Raw genomic sequence first — 18,221 nt, forward strand, 5'->3', positions numbered from 1 at the left:
TTGCCTCTCACATGCCCCCTACTGGGGACCTGGCCTGCAACCCAGGCATGTGCTGACTGGGAATCAAACTGGCATCCTTTTAGTTCTCAGACCAGCACTCAATCCACTAAGCCACACCAGCCAGGGTTGATCACATTTTTTGATGGAAGAAAATGCATGTGTATCTATATATGTATGTTGGAAAACAACTAGGGGATATAAAATAAAAAGTTAGCCATGATTTTTATTTTTATTTTCATGCTTAAGAGTTTTATTTTTGCAAGTTGATTTATAATATTTTTAATAATTATTCTAAATTGAGATTTAGAATGGCATGTCATAAAGAAAATCTTACATATTTGAGAAAAGAGATTATCCCCACCCAGCATTTGTCTAAATAGCATATTATGGCTACATTATCCATTAATTATTAAGTTACTCTTTAATATACAGATGTAAATATACTATTTCAACCTACAGTTATGGAAGGTCTGCAAACCTGAATTGTGACATTCAACTTTTTTTTTCTTTTATTTATTATTTATTTTTAATTGAATTTATTGGGTGACATTAGTTAATAAAATTATATAGGTTGCAAGTGCACAATTCTATATTACATCATCTGTATATTTTATTGTATGTTCACCACCCCCAGTCAAGTCTCTCATTTATCTCCTTTTACACTCTTCTCCCCTGCCCCCATTTTTTTCTGATGATCACCATACTGTAGCCATGATTTTTAAAAGCTAATTTGAAAATCTTTATACATGCCTCAGCACACTTTCTCTATCCCATAGAGCCAGCGCTTCTTCCAGGTTAAGAGCATGGTTGCTGATAGAAGTAAGACCTTTCAGTCTTCAAGTTTCAGGATTAGGAAAGCTTGCTTCAGGTCAGTAGGTGGCCAAGAATGGTGGGTATCATGACCACTAGCCATGCTGCAATCCAAGCTACTCCAGAAGATCGTGCTGAAAAGGCAAGAGAACCCCAAACACTTAGGTGTCTTCACTACTACATTGATAAAGGGTGGGGTATGGGCATTGTTATTGGGGCAGGAGAGTGTGTTTCCTCCCTGAATCCAGTTCTAGTGTGCCCGGGACACCCTCTTCCCAGACTGGCTCAATCTCCCCAGATGTAAAGTGTAAATAATGCAGAACTCCCTTAACTATCACTGGTTCAAGTGAGTCTTCAGCTTGCAGGTCACTCTGTATGTCTGTGGGCCTGGGAAAGAATCACTCTTCTCCACTGGACACCATTTAGGTAGGGCAAAGCTCCAGATGTAAACAAATGACCATAAATGCTATGCACAGCTGACCCTGGGGAGGCAAAGACTTCTACTCCTTCTTGTTTATCCACCCCATTAACTATCTGTACCAACTAGAAGGGGAGATAGGGATGTAAGGGAATAAAAACAGAGGAGGAGGGGAGAGTAGACAGGTGGGAAGAGAGGGGAGGAAGTACAAATGATGAGAAAATGAATGAGTGACAAAATAGGGAAGGGAGGCTAGGAATGCTTTTGTAGGATAATCTGGACAGCTAGAAAGTGACAAGATAGGTTTAGCCCTTTCAAAAAATTGATGCATTATTGTTTTCATCCTCTCTGCAAATGAACATTCTCCTTCATTTTATGAACGGCAGGGACTACATGTCTTTATTTTTCTGGATTTCCAGGTATGGTTTTGATATGAAGGCGGTGCTAGAACTGCCCAGTCAACTTGTGGTCTCAAAGTCAGACACCAAACTTCATATTGAGTCTGAGGTGACAGAAAAGCAGAAAATATCAGGCAACTAGAAGAGACATGACCAGTTAATTGGAAAGAATAAAGAAGAGAATACAAGTTCCATAGTCTACCTGTGTCTGCAGAGATACCTGCACAGAAATCAGCATGGTGAGAGAGTAGACTGGATCTGAAAGGATCATGAAAGAGCAGTGTCTTTAGGGGCCATGGTGCCTGACAGGGCTTGACAGGGATCTCAGGTAAATGTCACCATCACTGGTATGAGTTATTTGAGAAGGATATGTATATCAGGGCTCACAGATGTGACTTCAGGGGTGTGAAGAGTAAGAGACCTGAATGCTGATTATAGTGATCCATATTTACTAATGGGGTCCCCAAACCCTTAGTGTCTCCCAAAATGAAGGGAATGAGCATAATTTAGCTACCACTCACTGAAAACCTGTCAGACACTGTAATGACTTATTTGTATTGTCTCATTCAATCCTTACAATAGCATGAGATAAAAACTATTATTTTGTCTGCTATTTAATAGGACATGACTTAGAGAAGCTAAGTAACTTGCTTAGCTAATAAGTGACATTCCTAGAGTTAATCCCAGGTATCTGACTCCAAAACCTATGAACTTACTACTTGATCTAAGCTACCTCACTCTAGGATCTGTGTAGGTTTGGTAGAGAGATAGGAGTGATGCTCAAGTGAGTGAGTAGAAACTCCCAGGAGACAGAGAAATGTGAAACATAAAACCCAGAATTTCCTTGCCTAAATTCATCAAGAAGCACACAGTTGGGGAGAGCAGAGTGTCTCTACCTTAGGATAAGGCTCTCACTCCTGTTCACTACTTGTTTTTACTCAAGCTCATTTCCTTGGCTTTTCTTTTGCTGATTTAGGCTGTCTACCAGAAACCCCTTGGTACACCTGCTCAACAATATGTGGCCTGCTCTTCCACTTGTCCTTTTTCTGTCCTCTTATCATGATATCTCAAATCGTCCTACAATTACCCTGGTGCATATTCAAGGACCATGCATTGTTAGAGCAGGTGAAGAAAGGGGACATCCTATGCAACCATCCTTTGCAGATGAGGACACTGAGCTCCACAAAGCTAAAGTGAATTTACTGGGAGGTCTTAGCAGAGCCATGAGTAGAACCCAAGTCTCCCAGGTGCCTCTGCAATTCTCCACCAAATTCTGTGCCAGGAGGCTGAATAGCAACCACACACCTTTCTTCATTCAAGAGAAAACTAATGACTCTGAGCCCACAACAGGTCCCTTAGGAGTATTTCTTACCCGATGTACAGTCTGAAGGAAAGGAGAATGTGTCATTGCTACTGCTCACGGAGTTGCTGACTTGGCATGTGTAAAACTTGGAGTAGTCTTGTAGCTTAAAGGAGATGTTAAGCACATCACTCTGGGGCTCTTCTGAGAAAGGCCCTGAGGAATTATACCAGAAGTATTGGATGGATGTATTATCTGGGATCACACATCTCAGGATCAGAAAACAGGTGTCGTTCACTCTCTGTGTTTTCTCATTCCTTATGACAGGTTTAGGTACAGGATCTGAAGATGAGAAAAAGGTTATAAGATAAAATGATGGATTTATGCATTTATGAAGCATTCATGCTGTCAAGTAAGTTTAGCCAACAATATACAAAGGAAGTTAGGAGGGGACAAATGCTGTGGAAGTTGTAGTCATAGAGAAGAAGCCCTCATAGAAGAAACAGAAGAGTTTCTCCTTGGGTTGAAGCAAAGCTGGATTCAGGAGGAGAAGCCATGCACTCAGAAACAAAATGGGTCTACGACCTTCTGTGGTCCAGAAAGAACAGAAGAGTGCTGGCAGAGAGATCTTTGAACTGCTCTGGGCCCCTTCTCTAGCAATGGCCCTCAGTTGGCACCTTAGCCTGTCTGTCCTTCAAAGACTTGTGGACTCAGCTTCAGCAAGAGTCCAGGTTAAGACATACTGCTCTGCACATGCTGAAGCCCTTTTCTGGACTCTGGCAGAACTACAGAAGAGAACCTCATGTAACCCCAGCACCTGTCGGCAGTGACCAACAGCATTATGCCTGTTAACTTTTATATCTCAGTGCCTAGTGCTGTACCTGTCACAGAACAGGTATTCTATAAATATCTGATGAACAGATGGATGGGTAGATGGGTGGGTGTAGTAGTTATGAGATAGAAAGGACAAAACACTATCTTTGGATTGAGACCAGCCTGGATCTTGGACTTGGCTCTGGTGGAGTGATATTAGGCAAGATAAGTGACATCTTGAATTTCTTTCTTGTTTATAAAATGATATTGTCCATGAGAAGATGCTTTCTGTAGACTGTAAGTGTTATATGTACACTGAAGGTCACATTGTCATCACTGCTGTTGTTATGCTGCCAGACAGGAGGAAAGGTAATCCCAGTGTCTGTTTTATCCTTTGCTGGGGTCATTTTACTTGAAATCCTCTAGGGTCTTTTCATTCTGGTCAAGGGTAAACCATCTGCCATATCAGCACAGTTCAAATGTTACAGGATTAAAATGTGTCATAGAACTAACCTGATCAAATCTTGCCTCTGTGTTGTATGTGTGTAGAGAGGTAAAGGGAGCTCAACCAAGCCAGTGTCCTGAACTTGAGACTCATCTTCTCTGTGCAACCCTCTCAGATGCTCAGCTTACCCTGCATGCTTTAACTAAGCAATTTTTATACCATTTTTTTCATTCCTGTGGACTAGCTTCATGTCTTATATACCTTCCATATTTCTCATGGTGAGCAGCACAACACTGAGCACTTGTGGATGGGAATTACTGAGTCAGTTGGGGTAGTCTGATTCCAAAATGCCCCCTATGAGCTGTCCAAATTTCCTGGGTTGGACTAAAGGATGATTGGTTTTCTAAACATATCCTGAGGGTATTATATTCAGGCAGATGTGCTGAAGCCAACTAACTTGTGGGTTTTAACATATTCATAAATTTTGCAAGCTGGTTGTGAAACCGTTAGTAACTTACCAAATGATAGATAGCAAATGGAAGCACCTGATACAGCAATATAAAGTCCCCAGCAACGGTGGTCACCAAAGCCCAACAAGGCTCAGTCTGCTGCAGTTCAGGAATGAGGGGAAGGGATCAGGGAAAGAACAAACAGGTGCATGCTTTCTTACCTTCCCTCTCCACAAATTCAAGATTTCACACAAAGCTTTGGTTTCTATCAGTAAAGATGAAGTTACATTCATTTGTTTCCTATTAGACAATCTTGTGGCTACTTTGACATAAGGTTCTTGCATGAGAGTTCCTGAGTGGCTTGGGTATACATTCATCTTCCCTTTCTTGGTCTTCTGACCCTGTTTTCAAAGTGGAAGGCCTCATCATTGCTTCTAAGATTAAAGATTAAAATATGCCTGATCCATTTATGTACAGCAATCCAAGTGTTTAGAATTAATCACCTATCAAGGAATGGTGTTGATTCAGGAGATTGGAAACAAGGAATGGAGTAATCTTAGCTTCTCCAGGTATTTTGCATACATTATTTAAGAATTGAGGCCTTGGCTGGTGTAGCTCAGTGGTTTGAGCACTGGCCTGCAAACCAAAAGAATTGGGGGAGACAGCCCACAAATTAAATGTGGGGGTAAGATTTTGTAGGCAGTGTATAGAAGAGGAGATAGGGTAGGAGAGAAGTCTTTAGGACAGAAGATCTGGTCCAAAAGATTAAGTAAGAGAAGGAGAAACAAACAAGCAAACAAAAAAAGGATGATTCAAGGCTCCATGTCAAGAAGGGTCTTCAAGATTATGTTTCAGATCATTTTGCCTGGTACAAAATCTTTTGTCAAAGATGCTTTACCTACTCTTCTCAATATAAAAAGAAGGATTTCAACAGTAAAGCACCAAAAGAACATAGAGAGAGACCAACATATTTTATTCACACAAACTAGACCACCTAACAATCACTAAGTTATGCAAATACAATAACTAAAGAGTGGCATCATTTGGGGAAAACAAGAACTTAGGATCAGAAACACATCACCCAGTGTGCGCTATTGCATTTGCCCCCTTTCAGTACAGTCTGTGGTTATCTCGCAGCATACAAACAACCCTCGCTTTCTCCTTTAGCTACCACAACACTCTGCTGTAGAAAGGAAGAACACTGGCTCAGGGCACCAAAAAGAAGCTATTGCTTATGGTCTCTCTGGAAGCCAAGGAAGAAAGCTCAGAATTTTTAAAGGTTAAACCATTTACTCCTTGATTTATATATCCATCCCTGGGCAGGTCAAGATGGGTACAGAGGTATTTTTCTTAAAACCTATCTTTACCAACTCATATATTTTTTTACAAATACACACACATACACCTTGTTGTGCATGGTAGGCCTAATCCACCACAGAGGGATGGATCTGGTATGTAAAGCAAATCTTAAACCCTGGGTTTAGAGTCCTGGACCAGGAATACTTTATTACACATGTATAGACAACCTTCGCTTAATATTGGATTCCCCTCTGTGTCTTTCACCTGGCCCAGCCTCCCTAAACCTCTGCACCACCTATTCTTATTCAGAACAATTTCCAACCTTTCAGTAGGACATCAAGTAACAGGGCCATCCAATTAAAATGTAGTCTTCCATTAAACCTTGAAGGCAAACGTGTTTCAAGAGGACACTATGGCAAATAAGAAAGCTCTAATTAGGAGAAATTAGATAATTCAATAGGCTCTGCACTCCAAATAGTTGTTCTCCATGGTGATAAAACAACAACAAAAAAATATTATTGCTGTGTAGACAAGAGCTGTTGTCTACTTATCCTTGAGGTTGCTCATGTACCTGAGAACACACCACAAGAATGAGAACCTTAGATTAAAATAAACAAAAGGAAATTTTCAGTCAAGACGGAGGCATGGGTAAATATGACTTGACTCCTCACACAACCACAGCAAAAATTACAACTAAACAAAAAACAACTATCACCCAGAATTGTCAGAAAACTGAACTATATAGAAATCTGACAACCAAGTAATTAAAGAAATCACATGCTTTCAGACAAGGAGGAGGGGCAGAGACATGGAATAGGTGGTTGCACACACACATATTTTGTGGATAAAAATTGAGAAGAATATTTCAGGAGGAAGTGATCTCTGCCCCACACCAGGCTCTCCAGCATAGGGTTCCAGTGCCAGGAAGATAAGTCCTCATGAACTTATGCCTATAAAAACCAGTGGGATGGGATGGAAGAAGAAACAGAGGGATTATCTGGCATCTCTTACTTAATGGGTCTGCAATGGACTTAGGCAGACTCACTCCCTCTGGGGTCCAGCACTGACACAACAGCTCAAGGGGCACCAGTAGCATACTGGGAGAGACTGAAGTGTCTGGTGTCAGGGCTAGTGCTAGGAGACAGCTTACTTCCAGATAAAGCTCCAGAGGCTAGACAGCAGCGATTGTCCATTTTTCTGAGCCCTCCTCCACACAGATCCATGGAGCAGCAACACCATATCTGAGATTCCATCAACCTAGTTCACATGGGTGGCTCTGTCCAAGTGATTACCCAAGGATCCACCCCATCCAACTTAAGGGTGCACTTTTCCACATTAGGCCATGCTACTAAGACAGAGAGTCAAAGCAGCTTTCCCTAATATACAGAAACAAACACAGGATGCTGGCAAAATGAGAAGACAAAGAAACATGGCCCAAATAATAATAAAAAAAAAAACAGAACACAACTCTAGAAAAAGAACTAAACAAAATGGACATAAGCAACCTATCAGATGAAATTAAAAAGACTGGTTATCAGGATGGTCAAGAAACTCACTGGGTACTTCAACAGCATAACAAAACAGGCAGAAATAAAGGTTACACTAAGTTAAATAAAGAAAAGTTTGCATGAAATCAACAGTGGAGGGGATGAAAATGAGAATCAAGTCAATGATTGGAACATAAGGAAGAAAAAACAATTCAATCAGAACAGCAAGAAGAAAAAATAGTTTTTTTTAAAGTGAGGATAGGGTGAGGAGCCTCTGGGACAACTTCAAACATATCAACAATTGAATCATAAGAGTGCTGGAAGGGGAAGAGAAAGAATAAGAAATTGGAAACTTATGTGCACTTCTGGACAAGATGGAGACATAGGTAGATACACTGTGCCTCCTTGCACAGCCAAGAGAAGGACATCAAATTTAAAAACAAAACCAACCAGAACTGATAGAAAATCAAACTGTATGGAAGTCTGACAACCAAGGAGTTAAAGAATAAACATTCATCCAGACCTGTAGGAAGGGTGGAGACAGGCAACCAGCTGGAGAGGACTTATGGCAAGGCAGTGACTGGAGGACCAGATGGTCCCACATTTGTGCATAGATAAACCAGGAGGAACAACTGGGGAGCAAGAGAGACTGTGCAACCCAGGTTTCCAGTGCAGGGAGATAAAGCCTCAAAACATTTGACTAAAAAAATCTGTGGGGGTTGAGGCAGGAGGAGAAACTCCCAGCCTCACAGGAAAGTTCATTGGAGCGACCCACAGGCCTAGGATATCATTTAGAATGGAAGGTCAGATATAGTGCTTCCCAGATAAGGTCAAGTTAAAGGAGTTCATTATCACCAAGCCCTTATTATAGGAAATGTTAAAGAGACTTATCTAAGAAAAAGAAGATCAAAACTATGGACAGTAAAATGACAACAAACTCACAACTATCAACAACTGAACCTAAAACAAAAACAAACTAAGCAAACAACTAGAACAGAATAAAAATCTTCTGCACAGCTAAAGAAAACAGTATTAAAATAAAAAGAGTCCAACTGTATGGGAAAACATATTTGCCAATGATACCTCAGACAAGGGTTTAATCTCCAAAATTTATAAAGAACTCACATGACTCCACTCTAAGAAGACAAACAACCCAATTAAAAAATGGGAAAAGGACTTGAACAGACACTTCTCCAAGGAGGGCATACAGAAGGTCCAGAGACACATGAAAAGATGTTCAATGTCACTAGCTATCAGAGAGATGCAAATTAAAACTACAATGATATACCACTTCACACAGGTCAGAATAGCCATCATAAACAAAGCAACAAACAACAAGTGTTGGAGAGGATGCAGAGAAAAGGGTACCCTAGTGCACTTTTGGTGAGACTGCAGACTGGTACAACTACTATGGAAAACAGTATGGAACTTCTTCAGAAAACTAGAAATGAGTCTGCCTTTTGACCCAGCAATTCCACTGCTGGGACTATATCCTAAAAACCCTGAAACACCAATCCAAAAGAACCTATGCACCCCGATGTTCATAGCAGCACAATTTACAATAGCTAAGTGCTGGAAGCAACTTAGGTGCCCATCAGTAAATGAATGGATCAAAAAACTATGGTACATTTACACAATGGAATTCTATGCAGCAGAGAGAAAGAAGGAGCTCCTACCCTTTGCAACAGTCTGGATGCAACTGGAAAGCATTATGCTAAGTGAAATAAGCTAGGCAGTGAAAGACAAATACCAGATGATCTCACCTTTAACAGGAACCTAAACAACAAAACAAAGAAACAAGCTAAATATAATCAAAGACACTGAAAGAGAGGACAGGCTGACAGCGACCAGAGGGGAGAGGGGAGGGAATTTCAGGGGAGAATGGGAAGGGTTTACAGGAACAAATATAAAGGACACATGGACAAAAACTAGCAGGGGGGTGGAAATGGGAGGGAGATGGGGAGGGATGGGTGCGTGGGCTGGAATGGGAGTAAAGGACAGAAAAATGTACTTAAATAATGATTAAAAAACAAAATAGCATAATAAATGGGAAAACATATCCAATGATACATCCAATATGGGATTAATATCTAAAATTTATAAAAACTTATACTACTCAATACCAAATAAATAAACAGAAGATTTGAATAGATATTTCTTTAAAGAGGACATGCCAATAGACATGTGAAAAGATGCTCAACATCACTAATCAGGAGAGAGGTGGAAATTAAAACCACAGTGAGTTATCACCTCACATCTGTTTGAATGGCTCTCTTAAATAAATCAACAAACAACAAGTGTAAGAAAGGATATAGAGAAAAGCAAACCCTCATGCATTGTTTGTGGGAATGCAGATTAGTGTAGCCACTGTGGAAAACAGTATGGAGTTTCCTTAAAAAACAAAAAACAAAAAAATATATATATCTGCCTTTTGACACAGTTATTTCACTTTTAGTGATTTATCCAAAGAAACCCACTTTTAGTAATTTGAAAGAATATGTGCACCTCTTTGTTCATTGTGGTGTTACTTATACTACCCAAGGTATAGAAGCAACCCAATAGATGAGTGAATTAAAAAAAAAAAACATCATTCTTATATACAGAATGGGGCAAAAGTAGGTTTATAGTTGTTTATATAAAAAATAATATAATAATTAGTGAAAATAATACAAGAAAAAACTGTTTCTTGTACTCACTTTCCCCCCACCTGCACAATGGAATATTACTCAGCCATAAAAAGCATAAAATCATACCATTTGTGATGGTATGGCTGGACCTAAAGGGTACTATGCTCAGTGAAATAAGTCATTCACAGAAAGACAAATACCATAGAATTTCACTTACACGTGGAATCAAAAGAACAAAATAAGAAACAAAACAAAAATGAAACAGACTCATAGATACAGAGAGAAAACTGGTGGCTGCCAGAGGGAACAGGAGTATTGGGGCACTAGGTGGAAGAGGTGAAGAGACTAAGAAGCACAAATTGGTAGTTACAAAATAGTCATGGGAAAGTAAGTAAAGCATGGGAAATATAGTCAATAGTATTGTGATAATTATGTATGGTGCCATTTGGGATACCAAAACTATCAAGGGGAACACTATGTAAAGTATATGATTGTCTGGGTGTTAAGCTGTACATAAAAACCAATAAATAATAATGATAACAACAACAATAATTCCTTGATAATTGCCAGAACCCATTTCTCTGGTATGAGTGAAAAAGATACAAAGGATAAAGAAGAGGAAAAAATTGACAAGGGAAAATCTTAGAAAGTTTTATTTTTAAACACTGACCAGAAGCAACAGTAAAACACAGCAAGCTGTTTGTATATGAAAATGGAGGGTGGGGAGGGAAAGAGGGGAAGGGTTTTCAGGAACAACTATAAAGGACACATGGACAAAACCAAGGCATAGTGGAAGCAGGGGAGGGAGGTGGGGATGGCTGGGGTGAGGCAGGGGAGTGGTTGGGGGGTAAGTGCAGACAACTGTACTTGAACAACAATAAAATAATTTTTTAAAAAAGATCCTCAATAAAGAAAATCCCAAGGAATCACAAAAACAGAACAAAAAAAGAAAAAAACTTCTGGAACAGATAAGCAGCTATAGCAAGGTTGAAGAATACATGGTTAATATGCAAAAGTTGATTTCTTTTGGCTGTTTGAAATTACCTGTGTATGTGTAATTATTTCAAAATAAAACATTCTTAAATGGATAAAAAGGCTGGGATGTCCACTTTCACCACTCTTATTCAACATAGTACTGGAAGTCCTAGTCACAATAATCAGACAAAAAGAAGAATAAAAAATCTCCAAATTGAGAAGGAAGAAGTAAATTGTCTTTGTTTGCAGATGTTATGATAATTGTATATAGAGAATCCTAAAGAGTCCACAAAAACTACTAAAACTGATAAGTGAATTCAGTAAAGTAACAGGATACAAAATAAATATTCAGAAATAAGTTGCATTTTTATATGCCAATGACAAACTATCAGGAAAAGGAAACTAAGAAAGCAATCCCATTTGCAATTGCATAAAAATTAAATACCTAGGATTAAATTTAGCAAATGAGTTGAAAGACCTTCACTTGAAAAATTATGAGACATTGAAAAAAGAAATAGAACAAAACCTAATACATGGGAGCATATATCACACTCATGAACAGGAGGAATTAAAATCATTAAAATGTCTATTACCACTTAAAGCTGTCTATAGATTCAATGCAATTCCTACCAAAATATCAATGCCATTTTTTACAGAACTAAAACAAATAATGCAAAAATTTGCAGCAAAACATAAAGTAGCTTAAATAGCTACAGCAACCTTGAAAAAGAGAAACAAAGTGGGTGGTATCACACCTCCCAATATCAAATTATATTATAAGGATGTAGTAATAAAAACAGTATAACAAGTTTTCCAGTGGACAAATAAATAAAATTCTATTGGCTCAGAATGGGATGGGAGTGAAGTTAGGAGTAGTAACTGATCGCTCAATCACTACCTTTGCCTATCATCACAACCCATTGCTTTGAACGGTTCTCAGCACCATATCCCAAGAGTGGGTAATAAGAAAAGACGTGGAAAAACCTGTGTTACCTGAGATTTCCTCCCACAGAATATAGTGGTTTGTGAGTTGGGTCCATCAATCTGGTCTCATGATTAATCTTTTTTCACTCTGGCATAGGAAATATTATTACATATCCTTCTTTAAAAGAAAAACTACTTCCCTATCTAGGCCACTTTTAAACGCTAGAGATTCTGGGGGACAGAGATTGAGATACAGCATACTGAGAGGGAATTCTTCTAAAGCCCTTAAATGCATTTGGAGAGAGTGTGGTTGGATTTCTTTTCCCTCACCCTTCCCTCCTCTCCCACCAAGAGGGAATAGCGGGTAATGCTGTGGACCCCAGCCAGAGATGAAAGGCATTGCCAGCTGTCCCCTACCCACCCTGTTCCCATTTTCTCCATTCTGCTGATTGATGCCTACTCCTTGAAAATTCCTGTTGACAAAAGGATACACTCCCCCCCCTCCCCACACACACACTGTGCCACACACTGTGGCTCAATTCTGGGTCTCTGAGAGCAAATCAGAGCTATGGATCTCTTCTTCCTCCTGAAACTAGGCTGGCTTTCCCAGTGAGCTAGGGGCCTGCTGGGCCTTCAGTAAACATGAGTTCATCATAGGGCTGATGTTCTGAGAGAAGCAGCACATCTTGGGCTGGAGAAGTAGCTTGTATTCCTTGGCATGATGGTCTAGATCTCCACAGGTGTTGTCACACCTGTCCCCTTTGATCTGCCCTTCTGCATGTTCTTCCCTTTTGGCTGCCTCTCTCTCCCAATACATGACATTCCACCAGGGCTGGTGACTCAGATAGATTCCAGGCCCATATCATACTTCTTAAGGGTGACTGACTCAACCTCCTCCAGGCTCCAGAAGCCCTCCAAGTGCAGCTTGCTCTGCAAACTGCTGGTTTGAGACAGAGCCCATTATAGTCAGCTAAGCCCACAGTCCTGGGCCTCATGTCAGGCAGCTGCTGGCCCCAGAGAAATATGAAGACAAAAAGATTGTTTGGAGAAGAGACTGCTACATCTTCTCCCACACAACCAGTTTTTCTTTCTTGAGAATTTAAACTGAGAGATATGACAGTCTAGACTTTGATAGATAAGTCATGTAAAAGGTAGGAATCCATAGGATTAGTCCACAGATTCCTGAGGCTAGGGATTCTGGACTGGCCTTAGTTCTCAATATTCCTCCCCTTCACCCTTCTTGAGTTTTCTAAACTTCTTCAATTCTTTTTTAAATAGTCCCAGTTTCTTCAATAAATTATCTTTTTTTTTGCTAAAGGTACACTGACTTGGTTTTTGCTATTGCCATAAAAAGAAACTTAAATAATATGTGGGTATAGAGATGTTAAAATCTTTCTCCAAGGTCACATAGCTTGTAAGTGACCAGAGTTTTTAACCCAGAACCGTCAGATTCCAAGTATAATGTCCTAGTCCTTATTCCATATACACTGGTTAGGCTGGAGCTATGATTGAAAGTTTTTATCTCACACATTGTGAAAGATTAAAAACCCTCCTTAGTATCCTGCCCACTCCTTATGTCTTTTATCTTTTTTCTTAAGTCTGATAAAGTCTTTGTTCAGATATATTATTAAGATGACCTCAGAACAGATCTGTATTGATCACAGGAGAACATAGAGATAATAGAGAGGAAACCACCCCTACTGTTTTGAAGTGTTAAATATCCCAAGGAGAAATTAATTAAGCCTGTCCAGAGGTTTTTTTTCCTTCTCCCAGGAGATCCCCCTTGATCACCAGGAAACCTCCCATTGCTCCATCCAGGACCCCAAAGTGAGGACTTGCCCTTGGGTCCCTCAAACTCACCAAACACTTCCAGTGGGATCTTGCATTCCTTTTCCGTCCCATTGTTCATCTCCACCTTCAGGAGGTAGGTGCTTGTATCGTTTTTCTGGACCTTATAGATGTAGAGCTTGCCATTTTTACGATCAAGTCTGACTCTGTCCTTAAATGTAGTTTTGAAGAAGTTGGGACTAGGCTTGCTGGACTCCCATTCTAAAATCTTCTTGTTGGGATTGTAAAACAACGTGAGACTTGAGTTGTTAGGCAAATTGCAGATTGGAAGAGTCACATTGCTGCCAGAGACTGCTGAATAACCTGCCAATAAGATTCAGAGTGAGACATGTTTTAGAGAAGGCAGAGATGCCCTGTGGCTTTGGCTTGGGATGGTGATCAGGGAAGAAGGAAGGGATTTCTGCTTGCAGCCATGAATATGGTCTATATCGGAGGGCCTGGACCTCTGGTCAGGAATTTACTGAAAGTTGGAGATTGAGAAGTGGGCTTGGTGACAGGGGATGTTCCTTATCATACATGTAGTTCTTGCAAAGATGACCAAGAAAAAGGACACTGAGGCTGACCCTGTAGATTTTGAGATAAAGTAATGACAAGTCATCTCCTCTCTAGGGTTTTGTTTCCTATGGATCAACCTAGTTTTCCAGCAGTAAGTGTGGAATAGAGGAGAAACAAGGTTTGGAGTGAATGGGAAATAGAGCAATTTAGTGGCAAAGTATTATAAAAGCACGAAGACATTTCATTAACAAAAATATTATGCTCTTTTTCTGGCTTTAGTGATATTGGTAGTATTGGTCAGCTTTTTAAAGCTTGTGATACATAGGAATCTTTTATGCTAAGTTAATTTTTGTTCTTATTTATATATACAGTTTTGTTCTTTCTTTCATGAGAGTACCCCAAATTGTGTAAGCCCCAGCTCTAAAACCCCAAGTTTTATTAACTTGGAGAAAGAGAAGATGATAGCTACCAGAAACAAGATAAAAGGAGGTCTGTTGACTCTTTTTATTGATGGAGAGAAATTATATACATATAATGTACCACATAGCAATGCTTCATTTAATGATGGACTGCATACAACAGTGGTCCCATAAAATAATAATGAAAAAAAATCCTATCAAGTAGTACATCACAGCCATTTTAATGTTGTAGTTTAACCCTCTAGCCATGTGTTTTGGTCATGCTGGTGTAAACAAACCTGTTGAACTTCTAGTCATATAAAAGTATAGCACATAACAATTAATTTAAAGTACAGACTTCGGGCCAAGATGGAGGCATAGGTAGATACACTTTACCTCATCACACAACCAAAAGAAGGAAAAAAAAACAATTTAAAAATAAAAAACAACCAGAACTGCCAGAAAATCAAACTGTATGGAACTCAGACAACCAGGGAGTTAAAGAAGAAACATTCATCCAGACCAGTAGGAGGGGTGGAAATTGGCAGCCAAGGTAGACAGGACTCCCAGCTAGGCAGCAGCTGGAGGACTAGGGTGGGCAAAGTGGTGGCTGGCAGATTGGGTAGTCCTACATTTGCATGTGAATAAACCAGGGGGAACAACTGGAGAGCAAGAGAAACTGTGTAACCCAGGGTTCCAGCATGAGAAATGAAGGCCTCAAAACCTCTGACTGAAAAAATCTGTGGGGGTTGCACTGGTGGAAGGAAATCCCAGACTCACAGGAGAGTTCATTGGAGAGACCCATAGGGTCCTAGAATGTACACAAACCCACCCACCCAGGAATCAGCACCAGAAGAGCCCAATTTTCTTGTGGGTAGCAGAGTAAGTGACTGAAAGCAGGCAGAGAGCCAAGTAAGGGGCATTGTTCCCTCCAGGACACCTCTTCCACATACAGCACCTCAACACAGTGACATGGGTTGCCTCACTCTGGCGAATACCTAAGGCTCTGCCCCTTACTACAAAACAGGTATGCAGAGACAAAAATAGATGGCTCAAGTGAAAAAACAGATCAAAGATACAGAAAAAATATAACTAAGTGATGAAGAGATAGCCAGACTATCAGATACAGAGTTCAAAACACTGGTAAACAGGATGCTCACAGAAATAGTGGAGTATGGTCACAAAATAGAGGAAAAAGTGAAGGCTATGAAAAGTGAAATAAAGGAAAATGTACAGGGAACCAACAGTAATAGGAAAAAAAAAACAGGACTCAAATCAATGTTTGGGGCAGAAGCATTCACTCAGAACAGAATGAAGAAATGAGAATTCAAAAAAAAAATGAAGAGAGGCTTAGGAATCTCCAGGACAACTTTAAACATTCCAACACCTAAGTCAGAGGGGTGGCAGAAGGAGAAGAGGAAGAGCAAGAAATGGAAAACTTATTTGAAAACATAATAGAGAACTCCCCTAATCTAGCAAAGGAAATAGACTTCCAGGAAGTCCAGGAAGCTCAGAGAGTCCCAAAGAAGTTGGACCCAAGGAAGCACACACCAAGGCATGCCATAATTACATTAGCCAAGATTAAAGAGAAGGAGAGAATCCTAGAAGCAGCAAGAGAAAAGGAGACAGTTACCTACAAAGGAGTTCCCATAAGACTATCAGCTGATTTCTCAAAAGAAACTTTTCAGGCAAGAAGGGGCTGGAAAGAATTATTCCAAGTCATGAAAGCCAAGGACCTATATCCAAGATTATCCAGCAAAGCTATCATTTAGAATGGAAAGGCAGATAAAGTTCTTCCCTGATAAGGTAAAATTAAAAGAGTTTGTCATCACCAAGCCCTTATTATATAAAATGTTAAAGAGGCTTATCTAAGAAAATGAGGGTGATAAAAAATATGATAAGTAAAATGACAACAAACTCACAACTATCAATAATCAAACCTAAAGATGCAAACAAACAAACAAAACAAAACAAAACAAAACAAAAATGAAGTAAGCACACAACTAGAACAGGAACAAGTACACAGAATTGGAGATCACATGGAGGATTATCAGCAGGGAGGCAGAAAATAGGGGAAAAGGTACAGGGAATAAGAAACATAAATGCTAGGTATAAAATAGACAGCAGGAGGTTAAGAATAGTATGAGATATGGAAAAGCCAAAGAACTTATATGTATGACCCATGAATAAAGCTAAGGTGGGGAAATGATGAGGAAGGGGGAGCACAGGATGGAGGGGAATAAAGGGGAGAAAAAATGGGACAACTGTAACAGCATAATCAATTACATTTAAAAAATTTAAAGTATATAATTCTTGAAGAAAGTAAGATATGATAGTTAATGATTTATGTATTATTATACTATATTTTATCATTATTTTTGCATGTTCTCTCTACTTATAGAAGTTTCCTGTAAAACAGTATGTTGTGTTACACTTGCAGCAGCTTCATATCCTGTCTCTTGATGCATCACATCCTCTTATGTTTGATTCAATCTCATGGTGTTTTACAAATGTAGTGTAGCCTAAGTGTACAGTGTTTATAAGTGCACAATAGTGTACAGCAATGTCCTAGTCTTTCATATTTACTCACCGCTAACTCACTGACTCACCCAGAACAGCTTACAGTCCTGCAAGCTTCATTTATGGTAAGTACCTATATAGATGAAACATGTCTATCTTTTACATTATATTTTTACTTTACCTTTTCTACATTTAGATATGTTTCAGTAGAGTAACATGCTGCACAGGTTTGTAGCCTAGAAGCAATAGGCTATACCACCTAGGTTTGCGTAAGTGCACTCTATGATGTTCACACAATGATGATATTGCCTAATGACACATTTCTCAATGTCTATCACTGTTGTTAAGTGACACATGATTGTATAGGTTGAGAAAGAGCAGTAGAAAGAAGCTAATGGTAGAGGAAAGGAGGAATGTAACTTATGTCACACTGTCACATAAAAACTGAATCATATTGTTGAACATCATATATATACCTGTTAATTCTTCACTTATCTATAATTTCCAAATCATTCTCCTCAATGGCTAAAAGACAATAATGCCTGTATCCCAGGGCCTTAAATTCTGTTTATCCTTCCAACCATTCATCTATCCCTTCAATATTTATTAAACACACTGTGCTTGGGGCATATACAGACACACCTTGGCATTTGTTTTACAGTACTTCTGATTGGTCCATTTCATACTTTACAATCTCTGTGACATATTAAATTCAGTCCAAGGAACAGTATTTGAACAACCATTATGTTCCTGGCACTGTGCTAGGCTCTGACATCAGCAGTGCAGATAGAGTCTGTGGCTTCTTGGAGCAGGACGTTCTCTTCAAGATTTTAAAATCATTAGACATACGAGGTCTGTCCAGAAGGTATCTAGACATGTAGTATGAAAAATAGAGATCTTTATTTAAGAAGATACAAGAAACATTGTCCTGTATATAGGACAATGACACTTCAGTCCCCTTCAAAGTAGGCACCTTGAGACCTCCTGCAGTTCTCCCAGTTGTCAGTTGCTGGTC

General features: G+C 39.5%; 1 protein-coding gene across 1 annotated transcript in view; it reads right to left on the reverse strand.

The window, feature by feature from the left end:
- Nucleotides 1-220: 220 nt before the first annotated feature.
- Nucleotides 221-18,221, reverse strand: part of CD48 (CD48 molecule) — a 28,957-nt gene continuing 10,956 nt past the window's right edge. Inside the window, exons 2-4 of the mRNA XM_045841483.1 lie at nt 13,806-14,096; nt 2,999-3,268; nt 221-944 (exon numbers count right to left, since the gene is read on the reverse strand). Of these exons, the coding sequence (XP_045697439.1) occupies nt 865-944; nt 2,999-3,268; nt 13,806-14,096 (641 nt within the window). The 3' untranslated portion in view covers nt 221-864. The remainder of the gene's footprint in view (nt 945-2,998; nt 3,269-13,805; nt 14,097-18,221) is intronic.

This window comes from Phyllostomus hastatus, unplaced genomic scaffold (assembly GCF_019186645.2).
Source record: "Phyllostomus hastatus isolate PE091 unplaced genomic scaffold, TTU_PhHast_1.1 phas_contig_36, whole genome shotgun sequence".
NCBI classification, from domain to species: domain Eukaryota; kingdom Metazoa; phylum Chordata; class Mammalia; order Chiroptera; family Phyllostomidae; genus Phyllostomus; species Phyllostomus hastatus.